Genomic DNA, 16725 nt, shown 5'->3' with positions numbered 1-16725 from the left:
ATATATATATATATATATATATATATATATATATATATACACACACACACACACACACACACACACACACACACACACACACACACATGCACTCAGACACACAAATGATGATACAATGATATATAAAGAACTGTAAGGCATACAATAATTATACTATGAAATATCAAGTCCATTATCAGCAACAGCACTTACAAGAAAAACTGATGATCTAGTCTACCAGAAGGCACAAGGTTCTATATCTAAATCCTTGCATTCATACTTATGAATACTTGTGGCATCTAAAGCAAAAATTTAAAATAAATAAGTAAATAAAAATCTTTCATTGCTAAATTGAAGACTGAGTGAGGAACATCCTGATTTATTTGGTACAATACTTAATAGCATTAGTAAAATATGATCAAGGTGCCAAATGCATGCAATTTGGACTACAGTCATTTCAGGGGTTATCTTATTGAGTAACTGTAAAATATCTAGACATTCAGTTGTTCTGCATTGAACTCAGTTGTTTTGTGCATTAATTAACTGCCAAAGCACTGAGAAATAGAGCCTGATTCATTCTTGCAATCAAATAAGTTATGTAAAATAAAATAAAGTGTACTGATTTTTGAAAGTCATTAATTAAATTTCAGATAAAGGAGAGAGAGAGAGAGAGAGAGAGAGAGAGAGAGAGAGAGAGAGAGAGAGAGAGAGAGAGAGAGAGAGAGAGAGAGAGAGAGAGAGAGAGAGAGAGAGAGAGAGAGAGAGAGAGAGAGAGAGAGAGAGAGAGAGAGAGAGACTGTAGGGGAATGACTGGCTAGGTGACCAGCAGACAATTGTAGGTGAAACACACACACACACACACATTGAACTTATCATGAAAGATTAAAAACATAGGACTGCCAATACTTGGAGAAAGAAGAGGATACCTGATCATAATATATGCTCAGATTAATTAATGGATTTCAAGAATTTGATAGAAGGAAAGTTTTGCTATGAAAAGAAGCTAGTTGCTTGAGGGGATATGAGAAAAGTTGAGAAAAGGAAGATGTTCAGAAAAAAAAAGTATATGTACACTCTTCCTGTAAAAGTGCTTAGATATATGAAATGGACTAGAAGAAAGAGTGATATGGAGGTGAAGAAAGAATATCAATTAAAAGACTAGATAAATAAGGATAAAGGGGCAAGACAATATGAGTGTAGCTCAGATCCTGTACACTACACACACACACACACACACACATACAATATACTGACCTACCAGATGACTACTCATAAAAACAGGATGACCTCATGTCCTGTATCTAGAAAGCACTGAATGACTGTCTAAGAATAGGTTTACAAAGATTGCATTATGGTATCATCATTATCACTGGCCTATATGATTCCATTATAGGACAAAGCATTAATTAAGCCATTTACCATGTCACACTGGATTAGGGCATCTTGATGAGATGGCCAAATTGTTTGGTCACAACAGTTTGACTCCTATAACTCAGCTATTCTCTACTTGGTTGACAGGCACTATAACACAAATGGCTATAAGCCCAAATTATCTCCACCTGACCAAGAATTTGAACATGGGGATCTCTCAGTCTTGAGTTGTGTGTGCAAACAATTATAATGCCTCACTGGACTCATAGCATAATTTTGATGACATGAAAAACAATACTTCTTAAATTCAGATACTTTGTAAGTTATTCATGATACTGATGTGTTAATATCTATTTAATTTCTTGGTGGGCAAATTATTGAAAGTCTGAACATTATCACCCCACACAAAGGATGTGTACTATAAAGAAATCATATTTTATTGCAATATATTTCATTTCACCCACAGCCAATGTATTGACAGATTCTAGTGTAAGTGATGTTTATTAGTCTACAGCAGAAAGGAAAGTTTGTTCAAGTAATTGAAAGGAAAATATGAAAAAAATAACATTATGAATACATCAACTGCTGCAACAATGATAACATTTACAAACTACACTATCAGATATAAAAGCATAGTATAATACATAGTCTGATTAAGATTTTGTAAGATGTTCTTTTTAGGACTTCTAAAGAAATCAACTTCAAGAGAATTTTTAATCTATGCAAGAGTTGCATTCAGGAAAAGGGCACACACTTCAAACTTCATAAATTCATCTACCACTGAAAATTACGGTAAATGTGTAGAGTTATATTTCAAATACTCATATATAATTTTGACTGTGACCAAGTAACCCTGCCTTTCACATCAGCAAGATGCAATGAGCCAGTATAGCTTGGAATATACCTTAAGCCCCCTTAACAATTAAGGGGGATTTTGTCCTATGAAAGACTCATATAAGGTGAAAAAAAAAAAAATCTATTTACATTTAACCAGTGATCCACGTGCATGCCTTTCACGTGATATGGTCAAGGCGAATTTACTCCCTACTTTAGCTGTTGTATATGGCTGTACTAGTACTGTTACTGTACATGTCTATGAACAGCATGTCATGACAGTTTGCCATGCCTATACATGGCTACTACTCACAGTCAGCTCCCAACTCTGAGTTGTGTCCAAAACTTGTCCTGTATTGATTTGTAGTACAGTTTGCAACTGCATGGTAAAAGATCATATAAAACTGCTGGTGTTTTTCATGGAAAATAAACTAACTTACTGGGTCAAAACTTTTGACTGTAATGTAGTTTGACCCATGGCTGTGCATGGCAGTTCTGCCAGCTTCATCTCTACCATACCAAACTTCATCATGGCCATAAGAATGACCATGTCAGAGTAATGTGCATAAGCAGCTTGAAATACATTAATTACATCACAATTTGAGCAAAGTAAGAATATGCCAATGTTACACTCACACCACTAGCTTTTAACCAAATGCATAACCATGCAATGCGCATATTACTTTAACTAATGCCACATATGCAATCTGGCATATCGAATAATTTAGATTTCAACTGCATTAAGTAAAAATTCATTGTATGGTTACAAATTTGAGTGACTTTTTTATATAAATAAGTAACTTGTGAGAAAATATTTAAAACTATGATTTTCTTGAAAGCTAGTGAAATTATATAAATTTTAAATCTTCACCTTCAAACTACTAAAGTTCTCTTTAAACACCATACAAACACAGGCTATGTAGTGTTCACATCACGAGTTGCATAATGAATTATACATAAAACATTTTTCACCACTTAAAAAAAAAAAAAATCATATTTTTAATTGGGCTTCTACACAGCAGCATGATGCTCTGTTCAAATAACTAAATATAAGAATTATGTAAACCATTATTATTAATACAGTGTTTATGATCATGAACAAGCTCAACACAGACTTCACTGGATAAGAGAGTCAATTTTAACAGAATGTAAAATTCTGAATAGCCTGCTCAAAGAGTACTGCCAATGTTAAGCCTTACAAAAAATAAAAGAATGAGAAAGAAAATTATAAAGAATATTTGGATAATGCAAAAGCCAGACCAAGAAATGAAATCCTAATCTAGCAACTAAGGTGCACATAACAGTGTCACTTAATTATTGCTATCAGACAATAAAAAATGATCCATAGAATTACCCTTTCAAAATTATATGATGATGATAATGCCAAAAAAACAAATCTCCCAAAACTGGCTACTAGTCTGCCTAGCTCCAGTTTCCCTAGGATTTGGATACAATAATGTATCTCTCAGACTTGCAACTTTCACATGTTCTATCTTCTTATCTATACCTGATGCCTGTTCTAAAGAACTCCCCCATGATAGGATTTAAAAGCTGGCAAGGAAACATTGAGAAAATTATAACCACAGCAAGCCTAGGTACCAGGAATTTATGTTGTAATTATATTAGCAGCAATCAGTAATCATATTTAATTGGGATGAGGTACCTCAGTATCCCAGGACCAAAGGCAGCAGTTTTTACAACATCTGTCATTGCACACTATGAATGAGGCGCTGTGAATTTTTCAAAAGCCTACAACATACTTCAGAGGTGTCCAAACTTACACAAACAAAAGATTTTTCAAGTCTAAACAATAAGGGGGCACACACATCACCAAGAACCTGAGGAATAACTACTTCACCATCCAGGTGCTTCTTTGAATGGTCCCCAAAACTAGACCTGTCTGAAGTGAGATCAAGCTTAGTCCCAGTCATCATTCATCCACAAAAACCAAGCTGCCTTTGGGAATCAAACTGGTGCTGTACCAGTAAAAGCTGATCACGACTCAGGGAACAGGAAAAATGGACAAAAATGAGCAGGTGCCCAGTCCAGTACCAAACTTGGGTGGAATATAGATGACAGACAAAGAATACAAAAGACAGCATATGGTAGAGAACCTCAATTCTAACCACCAGATATACATACTTTTGAAAGCTTACAAGGGAAACCATCTACAAAGAACAATAATGCACAAATATATTCAGGTATGAACAGAGCAGGTTGAAAATGTAATTGCTCATCTTAGCTATGAAATAGCTAATAGTAATAACAGTAGAATTTTATAACTACATAAACATTGTTTAAAAAATCATAAAAATTTACCAAGTCTTTAGTGGTGAAAAATAATGTATGAATAACATGCAATATGCAAATATATGTGATGCAATATGCAAATAATACAGCTGTGATGCCAACATGAGATTTTTCAAATAATTCCAGAAAATAAGAACTTAACAAGGAATATTTTAGAGGATGGTAAGATCAATTGCAAATATGTCATATACTTTGTAAAAAGAAAAAAAAATATATATATATTTCTCTTTAAGATAACCCCACGACTTGTAATAGGCAACCTTCAGCTATATTTCACACAACTTGACAAAATCCATACCTGATTGTAGTGCTTCTTCTTCAGACTGAGAGCCACCACCTGGGGCCCCGGACCTCCTCATCGTCTGAAGCTTGTGCTCACGGCACGAGTCAAGCGACCTGCTGCGAGATAGTGTCGGACTCAGAGGTGGACGCCCAGGGCTGAAGGGGGGGGAGGGGTGCAAATGGGTGGATGTGGGAGGAATGGAGAAAAGGGAAAGGCAATGGAGAAGGGATGAGAGATAAAGGGATGGGGATAAAATATAACAAAATTGTATTTCTTGCTTTCATATTATTTGAGTGTTTTATGTGTATATGCTAATCAAAGTAGGCATACTGGATATCACCATAACAGCTTATGTATATACAAGACCACTTACAGAACTTTTATTTTTTGTATGAGAAACAAACCAGCAAAGATACTTGGCATTGGTGAAATACTTTTCAATACAATGTGCTGCTTTCATTACCTCATTACATAAAATGCATTTATATAAAACACCACTTTCATGTGAGGATGCATTAATAATGGGAATAAATCCCCTATTATTAATACTTCACTTCAAAGAGCAAATCTTTTTTGATAGAAGGTATCACTATATAATATATGTTGTTACATAATATAAACACCATGTGACACACAATTCAGAATTCCATGATTTTTGACACTATATCCATATCAATTTCTTTAATACACCAGGGCTTCAATCCATGGTCAAGTCAGGCTCTGCATAACCCTACCATAATGACAACTTGTTCAAACAAATTACCAAAAACATATATTATGGACTCCACCTCACAGCCTAAGCATCTCCTCTCTTAACCTAATTCTATAGCACTTTAATAGTAAAGAAAAAAATAAAAATAAAAATAAAAAAAAAAAATAAAAAAGAAAAAAAAATAATAATAACATGTACACATGTAAAGAAGGAAACAAGTAATAATGATTCAAGAAGATATGAAACTTTCCACTGTAATTTCTAAAAGAATTTTTCTCAATGTTGATGATTTTGTATGTTCAATGGAGCAAATGTCCATCACTGTAATAACTAGTTGTTACTTAAATATTAATTCACAGAAGAAAGTTGATAAAAAGCTTGTAAAATGCATCATGGTATAAGATACCCAGTGCATAGATCCATTCACATGCCAAACACTACCAGGACAAACAGAGGCACAGGTTCATCTCATGATACATCTTGCATAACCTGCACACTCCACATAACACAAAAGTAAAGCATAACTAATGTACCCATATGAGCATTTCTGTTTTTTTCTGGTTGGTGTGAAACCCTTGTAGAAATCAGTTCAAACTGAATGATGATACGCATAAATTGAGACCCTGGTGTAGTATGTCAACAACATACCTTCAATTATTTATTCATCTATGTCATATATATATATATATATATATATATATATATATATATATATATATATATATATATATATATATATATATATATATATATATATATATATATATATATATATATATATATATATATATATATATATATATATATATATATATATATATATATATATATATATATATATATATATATATATATATATATATATATATATATAAATACACATTGTAAAACAGAGAACATTTGAATACAATGCAGCATAGGTCTTCTTCAAATTTCAAAACATCCAAAATGCAATCTTGAAAGTTTTGCAAATCTAGTATGCATACCTCTGTATGTGACTAGTGCTTGCATGCACACATATGCAAACATACATGCACTCACATATTATCATAAATATGCACACATGCATGCATGCATGCATGGATCTTTGCTCATCCCTCCACACACACATTCCAGAAAAAAAAAAAAAACTGTTTACTTTAATAAGGACTAGAGAAGTCAATAAAGAAGACTTCAGATAACGGATGTGAAAGGGCAAAGGAAGAGTTTGACACAGCTTAAACAGAAACAATGAGGAAACAATATTAAAAAAATGTAACTTTCCACAAAAATGTAAAGGAAGTTGGAATACGCTAGAGATGGAGGAAGTGGAAGCAAAGAAAATCAATGAATTCAAAATCAAGCTGCATAAACATAAACAAAAATGTAAGCTTAGCTCAAATTCTGCATACTATATCTATGTACACACACTCATCCACCCACCCACCCACACACACACACACACACACACACACTAACAGCAGCTACAGCAACAATATTATAATAATGCAAAATTGTAAAACATCATGAAATCACATAATCAAACAGTCAAGGAAGGATACTGCTGATTGGCTCTCAAGATGAAGACGTTGCAGAGCTAGGACTGAAATATCCTGAAAACTAAAACTTACAGTATCACTCTAATGAGTACTCAGGATAGTGTTTATTTATATCAAGCACAGTTTGCTGAGGGATTGTCAGTATTTTTCACTTCCCTAGAAAAGCTGTGTTTTCTAACCAATGCTGACATGTGTAATTACTAACTCTGTATTATGTTATAAAAAACAAGGATGCAATATATGTAAATTAAAAAAAATTAAAAAAATCTTTGTTTCACATAAAATCATTAGATGTAAAATCACCTGTGGTCATGTGAATCTATGCAGTATATATTGATATGAGTGACCAGGTAATGCAGTATTCAGTGTGTTTAGTTTACAATTGTGAGATGTAATGTTTAAATCCCCAGTCAAGCAAGGATTATTTGGACTGGTCTCTTTTCATGTCTTCTTGAGAAAAGATGTGGGCATGGGATGAGGAGCCATGATCTCACAGTCCAATAAGAGTAGAGAGATATACTTGGTTCATCCAGACCTGAACCAACCAAACTGGATGATACTGGGAGGGACAGGCTTTACACTGACAGGCTATTTATTACATGTTCATAAATTTATAACTTTCCTCTGCTGTTATTACATCAACTATTTTACAATAATTACACAATTCCATCCCTTTGTCTGACATACTCTATCAGTCTGTTTTTCCATTTTATTGTAGATAATCTACTTGCACTCACCATATCTATTATACTTATATACAACATTCTTTTAGTCACCCCACTGTCATTTTTTTATTCCTGGTCATGTCACCTTAAGGTATTGCATATAACACTCTGACTACTCCAAATTCTATCCTTTCACCATTACTTGACAAAACAAATGTTATATATGTTTTTATCAATTTCACAATCCATTTTTCATTAGGCAGGATATCCATTTCTCAAGAGCCTAATCCTTTTGAACTGACTGAATCACTGACTTTTGTCTTTGGCATCAAATATGAGGATCACTAAGTTAATGAACACACCACCAAAGTTGTCACCAATAAAAACTCAGATGGTAAATCCACTGACTCTTTATTTATCAATCTTATACCTTTGTGATATGCTTGAATTTTGTGATTACTGATGCCTTAAGATATTTTTATTATGATAAAATGGTATAAAATGTAGTGTATACAGGAAAAACCTTAATGCATGAAGTATATAGCATAATGAAATGAATCTTTATCAGACTAAAGGATCAACTGGATTTAAACACTTGCAAATGTATCAGAAGACTCTGATGTCCAGGCACATCAGTCTGAAGTAGCTATAGCATCATGATAGTCTTATTTTTCTTTTCATGTCATCAAATATAGTATTCTGTGCTATAAAACAAATCACTATGCATAAGTATTATTTGATGAGGATATTTCATAGGTTCCAAAAGTTTAATATCTAAACTCAGGCTCAGCTGTTCACTAACTTTGGTTACATGTTTCTGACTATGATAGTTTTGTCACAGTTGCATATATGATAATGAGTAATGTAAGCAAACAGCAACAATAATTGATGATGTAATGAAAAAAAAAAAATAAATAAATAAATAAATAATAAAAAAAAAAGTTGGTTGCTGATACTACTGCTGTTTCTCATATCTAGAGAATATCTTCACTTTGCTGTTCTTTCATTTATCTAATTTCTTATGCTTGTTAGAAAGTATCCAAATCCTGACATGTTCTCAGTTTGGATACTTAGATATGTCAGAGTTAGAAAATTCATAACTTCAAACAGGTATCATTTGGGCACAAAATTCCCTAGTACTGTGTAAATTGCAGTTACCAAAACCATTTTGAGTTATTGTTTAATCTTGATACTGCATATTCATATCAACTGTCCAGTATATGGTGCAAAACTTTGTATAATATGAAAATAGTAATAAATGAATATATAACTATGATAAAAGTGAATAACCTTACTAACCAAGGTAAGCCTTGTCATAAAAAAACACACATCCCTGAAAGTAAAACCTAAACATGCCACTTTGGTGGATACATTAACTAGAAGCCTGTAGCTGGTGAACTGAGATACAATAATACAAATTTTGTGACTGGTGAAACCATGTTTGGTAGGGGATTAGTGTATAATCTGTTTTGTCACTTGCCTATGCAACAACACTAACCTCCCTCAATCTGACCTGTACACTGCCTTACTGTTCAGTGCATTACCTATTAGCATGCAACATCTTATAATTTTTACCCACTTTTAGTGATACCACATTAAAGCAATGTCTGACTTTCTTTTTGAGAGAGAGAGAGAGAGAGAGAGAGAGAGAGAGAGAGAGAGAGAGAGAGAGAGAGAGAGAGAGAGAGAGAGAGAGAGAGAGAGAGAGAGAGAGAGAGAGAGAGAAAATTCAGAATAATAAGAAAGTCCAGATATTGCTTTTATAGGACTGTATGGGTCCCAATTACAATTTTTGGATCACCTGAAGATCCGCCACCCCAGCCGCACTCGGGGTGGCAGATCTTCAGGTGAGACAATCTGGGATGGCGGATCTTCAGGTGATCCCATACTTTAATGAAGTAAACTTTTTTCTGCATTTTTTATAACCACTCAGTTTTTTAATGCATTCATGTTGTTAGGTTAGGTTAGGTTAGGTTAGGTTAGGCTAACCTAACCTAACCAAGTGAGAGAGTCTGGGGTAGCGGATCTTCAGGTGAGACAATCTGGGGTGGCGGATCTTCAGGTGATCCCTGTGGGGTGGCGGATCTTAAGGTGATCCCAATTTTTATATATTAAATGTCTTACTGTACACTAAAATAACAATAGAATGATAGTTGTTAGTGTATGGTTGGTTTGTAACTCTCTCAGGTTTGGGCAATTTGATCACTTCAGGTCTGGGTGAATGAGGCAGATTGATCCTGCCCACCTGTATTCATCTGGCTATATTTGGTATGCAATAATATTGAACAGAACTTATGCCCTATTCTCTCTCTCTCTGCATTTTCATCTTGTTATAAACACATGAGTGTTTCTTGCTTGCATTACTTGTGCCTCCTTATTACAAATGTCACCATATTACACTTTTCCGTAGGAGCTAGATGCCTATATAGTGTTTCAGTATTCTGTCTTTATTATCTGTGCTCATGTCTGCTTGTCCTTCTATCATCCTTAACACAAACATTTAATCTGTTAATTTTGTTAACTCCCCTTATTGGTAAAAATCACATTCCTTTAGTGATGGCAATTTGAGTTTTATCATCTTCTTAAAAGTCAACAATATAAATCTGAAATAATTTTAGTAGCAGCTCTTTGTACACTTTGTATCTTCTTCAGTTACTGTTACTATCATAGGTGCGCATTATTGCAATAAATCATCACGATAATTTATTGCGATAATGATATTGGGTTATCAGTTATCTGATAATTATTTTTCCTGCATTATTGATTCATCAGTATTGCCAATACTTTAGGTTCCAAACTAGCGATAATCGATAATACTAGTTTTTGGAACATGAGCATGTTGAAGTTTTAAACTTTCAAAATCAAATGCAGTTATTTTGCTTAAAACAGTACTTTTCATTAGTGAAGAGACAGGATAAACATTGAATTTAATTTTTTTGAAGATTTTTGCAAGTATTCTATGATAAAAATAAAAATGAAGATTAGAATTTATCAATATTTTTTTATTTGAAATATCAATATCATTATCACTAGCATTGGATTTTTAGATTTATTGATTTATCGGTTATTGGGTGATAAATTCAGTCACTTATTGATTATTGGTTACCACTGATAAGGTTATAGTTATCAATTTATTGGTTATTGTGATAATTTTTTTTGTTATCACACCCAGCTATGGCAGCTATCCATCGGAATTTTTTGTTTAATAAAGGGAGCAAGAATACCTACTGTCTTTGTATTCCTTGTCTTTAAAGATGACTTAAAATTATGGAACAAGGGAGACTGAGTTTCTTCCACATTAGTTTAATTTCCAAATGAGACAATATGCTATGTCAGTCTTGGCCATCTCCCAGCAAGTAGGATCAGCCTTGAACACAGATACCGATCACAGTATTGGTCTTTCTTGGGATTACATAGGTGAGGATTCCACCACACGTGTACCAATCATGATTATATCATAGAAATCTCTTAGTATTTTTTCATCCATATGAATAAATGTCACTTTCATGTTTATTAGTAGTTTGTAGGTACATCCTTTCATCAATATAATTTATAAAACATTTCTTGTCATAAATTACTGAGTGATATTCCACATAAGTTCCTCTTATCTGTTTAATTTCATTCCTGATTTTCTGTTTTCCTGTCTGATATATATTTCCACATAATTTTTTTTTTCGAGTGACCCCAATCTTCAACAAGTAACATTTTTTGGGTTTTTATTCCAATATCCTGTATCTTTTATTTTCATATATATATATATATATATATATATATATATATATATATAATATAACTGCTGCATAATAATATAAAAGACTCATTACTGCCAATATACAAATTAATAAACAAATTAAATTAATAATACACACATATATAGTAGGGTTTGTGACAACACAAGGTTGTTATAACATACAACTGCCATAATGCAGTGAAATTTTAATAAAAATTTAATTGAAATAAACTAAAACTTGCAAGACTAATTTGCCAACTGTGTAAGCTGCTGCTCACTTATCTGCCACCAACGTCACTTTCCATTAACTAATGACATGTATATTCAGTGACATGTATATTCACCAGTGAAACAAATCACTCTGGCCCCTAGTCACCCCAGCTTTTCCTGCAATCAACCCAAGTCATGGTGGTCTCCCCACCACTGGTGGGTGGCGGGGAATGAGTGGAAGGTGGTCCATCCACGCCCGACCCATGAGGAGGAAAAGAACAGCTGACTTACGAGTTGTACAGATCATTGGCATGCTTTGGAAGTTAGCCTTAAACTAATTAGTTCATATACTATTGTGGGGATACAGTACACGGAGGTACATTCAGTCGTGCTTCTGAGAAATATAGGAGTGAAAGCACATAATATAGTACAAGGACTATACTGCAGTACTTCGTGGGGTGATGTTTAATATTCTGATCATGGGGACATACCTGAGTGAGGGCCTTATTGAGATGCAAGAAATTGTGGGAACTTTTCTATAATTTTGGACAGAACAATTATTTGTAACTGCTACAGCAACTGCTCTTCGAACACTATCTTATTGTGTAATCTGAAATTCGTATAATCTATAATACAGTAACAAAGAATCTTTGAAGTTGAGAAACATCACAGGATTTGATACCTGTAATGCTTCTGATGAACTTATATGAATCTGTCTTGAAGCTTGAAGGTTAAATAACAACCACTCACAACATCATGCAGAGCCCCAGTTATTTGGGTCAAAACCCTGCATAGAGGCATATTCTGACCATGGCTCTCTTTCCATGTGTTTACTGCTCAGCTGAAGTCCATCCATGCCAGCAAGCGATGCAGTGTGATGGGTATAACCAGTGGCAGCAGTGAACTTGTACCTCTGGTATAAGTCAAGAGGATTACTGCTGCATGGTGAGTGGGGAACTTGGTGACCAACAGTGGTACAGTAAAATCCCTCTTATCCGGCATCAACGGGACCGCTGACATGCCGGATACTTGAATATTGCTGGATACTTGAATAGAAGTAAAATTATGTCCACAATCACCACACTACACTCACGCATCCTACCATAACAAAGATCAGCTGATCTTAATCAGCAGCTGATCTGATCAGCTGCTTAAGTGTAAGCACAACATGCTTCCTCTTTTCTACAACTTTAGGCATGACGAAGGCGTCAGGCGATAAACAGTGCACACGCGGGACTGAGTCACTGAGTAAACACAGTGCAGTGGGCTGCGGGTGGCGTGAAGCAGTGCGCTCTGGTGGCGAGGGGACAAAGTATGCCTCGCGCGGGAATTTTAATCGATTTTATGAGTAAACATTGATTTTTTATTGATTTTAAGGCTCGGGGAAAAATGTGCCGGATACTTGAAGCTGCCGGATACTCGAATGCCGGATGAGAGGGATTTTACTGTACTGTGTACAGTGCTTGGTGCCAGAAATCACAGGTACAATAACAAGTACTAGTCCAGTGTTGCTATATTTTCTAATAACTTGTGAAATTTGTGAAGCAAGCATAATATTTGGTTTAAAGTGTTACAGTGTGTTACAGTTAATATACAGGTTAGTGATAGGTAATGAAAGTGTGCCTTGATCCAGCAAAAAAAAGGAGTATAATATATGATGAAGATGAGATAGTAATAACATAGTGATGACAGTGATGGTAATGATGGTTATTTTTGTCAAAACTTTTCCAGATGAGTATGAGGAAGACACAACATTTGATTCTCTGCTTGATGTCCCTATGACTAAGAATACACTGCTTGAAACTGCCTCTTATGATGCTGCTTTGGATGATGTTGAGGTTACATCTGTCCCTGATATTAGCACCCGACCAGCAAGTCTAGGTCAATGTGAAGAAGACATAATAGCTGATGAAGCAATTGGAGATGTTCCTGGAGTAGACGAAGCACCTAAAATCTCCTATAAACTCATGGAGGGTGCAGTGAGAGGAGGAAAGACCCTTATGGTGGATTCCTCAGGCTATACATATAACAAAATAGCCTAGGAAGGAAGAAAACACAATGTGATGGCAAGTGAATGTGGCAATGAAGTGTTATGTCACTAACCTGCCTGGCTACTGTCTCCCAGGATGGTACTGTTTTTACTCATGGATCTCATCCTCATGTTCAAGAAGGAAGTGATACTGCTAGTGTAAATGCAGTCTATGTAGCCTGTAACGTAAATAGCCTACGACAGAAAGACAGACCTGTTGAACCAAATTCCTTAGATTTTGAACTGATGGAGGATTACATCAAAAAGGAGTTCCTCAAGAAGGACATCCTTATGGATAATGTGCGACACTTAGTATTTGCCACTGCAGAGCAGCTGTTCTTGTTGAAGAATGTGAAAACATGGTATATAGATGCAACATTTCATGTATTATGGAAACAGTTTCTGCAGCTTTCTGGAATCCGTGCTTTTGAAGGAAATGTCAAATAAGTACCATTAGTATTCACACTTATGTTGGAAAAAAAGAAAGATATTATAGAAAAGCACTAGAAGTTATCTTAGAAATACTTCAGGAATGTAAAGTGGAGAAACTTGTGATGGATTTTGAAATGGCATTATGGTCAGTTGTCAGAATCCTATTCCCAAAGGCAAAATTGCAAGGCTGTGCATTCCACTGGAATCAAGCCCTCTGGAGGAAGGTAAAATCATTAGGACTAGCAGTATTCTACATAAATCGTTGTCCCACACAGGATTTTATACGGCCCTTCCTTTCTTCCCTGAGAAACATATTGAATGAACATTTGATCACCTAGAGTCACATGTGCCTGCTGGACCAATTCAAGAATTAATGTCATACGTGAAAGAAGGATAAATGGACTGTGGTCACCAAGTGAGTGGACAGTATTTGGTCAGAGTATTCGCACAAATAATGATTTAGAAGGCTATCACTGAGGAATAAATGGTAGTGCAGGCAATCTGCACATTCCTTTTTATGTGATAGTCCCACTATTGCACAAGGAAGCAAAATATGTAAATGTCCAAGTGTGCCTGGTCAAGGATGGCAAACTTGCTCATCATCAACAATGGAAATATAAAATTCTACAAGACTGAATTTTCACATTGTGAAAAAAGTATGAGCAACATGAAATTACCACTGACCAGTTACTGAAAGCATGTTCCAGGCTAAGCGGACCAGCTACATAATTTTGAATAATTTTATACACACTTTTGGTAATTGCTTGTTTCTTACTCAGATGCATAATTTTAAATGACCAAATAAAATCCTAGTTACTTTAGCATTTTTTTTTAACTTACACATATTTATATACATTTTATATATGTTATAATTATGTTTATTTTGTGTAATGTTAATATTTCTAAGCTCTTCTTTTATAAGCAGAATACAGATTTTGCAATATATGGTATATACAGCATTTCAGTATTTTGTTGTAAATAGGGCCTGCTATGTTATTTGTAAAATTTTGACAAATTATTTCAGAATTCTATGTTTTACTATTTTTACTGTATTTGCACATGGAAATTATTGTAACCCCATAATAAATTAATAAAGTGTTAGCCTGTTTCGATGTTCCTTATAGCCAATCTAAACAAGTGTTGGTGTGGTTTGCACCACTGAAGCATAAACCATGCTATTTTCCTCCATCATAGCTTCATATCATATTGACAGCCGGAGTGACCAAGGTGCTGGGCTGGAATGATGGAGGGCTGGAGAAACTAGTAGCCAGAGTTACTGAAAATAGTCCACCAGTGGCAGCCAAACAAGCTCATCCACACAATAACTTAATGTTAGTTTAAGGCACCCTATATATATTTGTTGTGTTATCTCAAATGTAGTAAGGCAAATGTGCTCATTTTGATGTATTTTTTAAAAACTTGTGGAATCTTTTTATATTATTTTCTGGTTCCTTGGAAACAAATAATTTTTTCACATAGGTTCTTCACTCATTATAATGCACATTTGCCATAATGAATCCTACAATGCAACAAATCATATTCGTTGTCACATACCCTACTGTATATGTACCATGTTTGCTGGTGCATTAGATGCATTTCTTCTTGAAAAAACTCTCTGATAATTACTGTGCATCTTATCCTTCTGAGGATCAGGGCCTCATAAATCATGAAAACACTATTACAAAGAATTTAAATGGTAAGCATAACATAGCCAGCAAATAGAAGTGAAGGGGGAGCAAATTCAGAATCATCCAGAATTGAGTTGTTTGCAAATATTAGAGATAAAAGTGCAATTTTGAGATAAAGAAGATGGAAGTGATGCCATCAGGATGAAACTGCAGAGGGAAAGATAAAGAATATTGCTGGAGATATTTTTGGCATTACATTTAAAGAAGTGAAAGGATCTAGTGAGATTTTAATATTTCTTATTGATGAAAGTTTTTATCAAATTATAGAACAAAATTGGTATGATTTTTGGTAAAAATATAAAGAGCATGTGTTTCAGGACATGGAAGGCTAAGATATTGTGTGAGCCACCTCTCTATCCTGTACAGCACATGAGCAAGCTGAACTGAACCAAGGTTAATGAGCCATTCATACCAGAGAGAATCATCTCTCATCTCTAAGTAAAAGTAATGAATAACATATTGAATAGTTAATATGAATGTGCTAAAACTTATGTACAAAAATGAAACTGCAGCAGATTTTGTCTTCTCTGTGATAACTATCATCTGCAACATTTTAAAGAGGCACTTTGGGTATCTGCCACTTGAAGCTTTGCATTCTTATATTCTAATATATTAAAATATCTTTAAAGAGAATACATCCTTGCAAGTGTTTTCTGTTAATATCTCATATTAAACATACACAATAAGCAAAAGCAGTGTTGAAGGTAACTAAATAAATTGTTACTCTTAGATAAATATTAATATTAGTGTTTGCAACACTATATAAAAAAGCCTATTTATTTGCTGTGGTGCAAATCTGCTTGATCTGAAATTGCTTTCATGAATGGTGTTTACTCTTGTTGTGTTTATCATTTGTATTATGTCCATGCTGTTCTCATGTCTTGGCAGAGTATGCTACTCTCAGGTTGTTGTTCTAGAAGATAACTTCCAACAAAGATACGACA

General features: G+C 34.4%; 1 protein-coding gene across 2 annotated transcripts in view; it reads right to left on the bottom strand.

Annotated features, from left to right (window-relative positions):
- Positions 1-16725, bottom strand: part of LOC135102265 (disintegrin and metalloproteinase domain-containing protein 11-like) — a 345267-nt gene that overhangs the window by 55863 nt on the left and 272679 nt on the right. For both annotated transcript variants that reach the window (XM_064007210.1, XM_064007209.1), the window contains exon 22: positions 4793-4932. In XM_064007210.1, coding sequence (XP_063863280.1) covers positions 4793-4932 — 140 coding nt within the window. The remainder of the gene's footprint in view (positions 1-4792; positions 4933-16725) is intronic.

Source organism: Scylla paramamosain, chromosome 7, assembly GCF_035594125.1.
Source record: "Scylla paramamosain isolate STU-SP2022 chromosome 7, ASM3559412v1, whole genome shotgun sequence".
Taxonomy (NCBI): domain Eukaryota; kingdom Metazoa; phylum Arthropoda; class Malacostraca; order Decapoda; family Portunidae; genus Scylla; species Scylla paramamosain.
The sequence above is the reverse complement of the archived record's forward strand: the minus strand, read 5'-3'. Positions and strand labels throughout refer to the sequence as shown.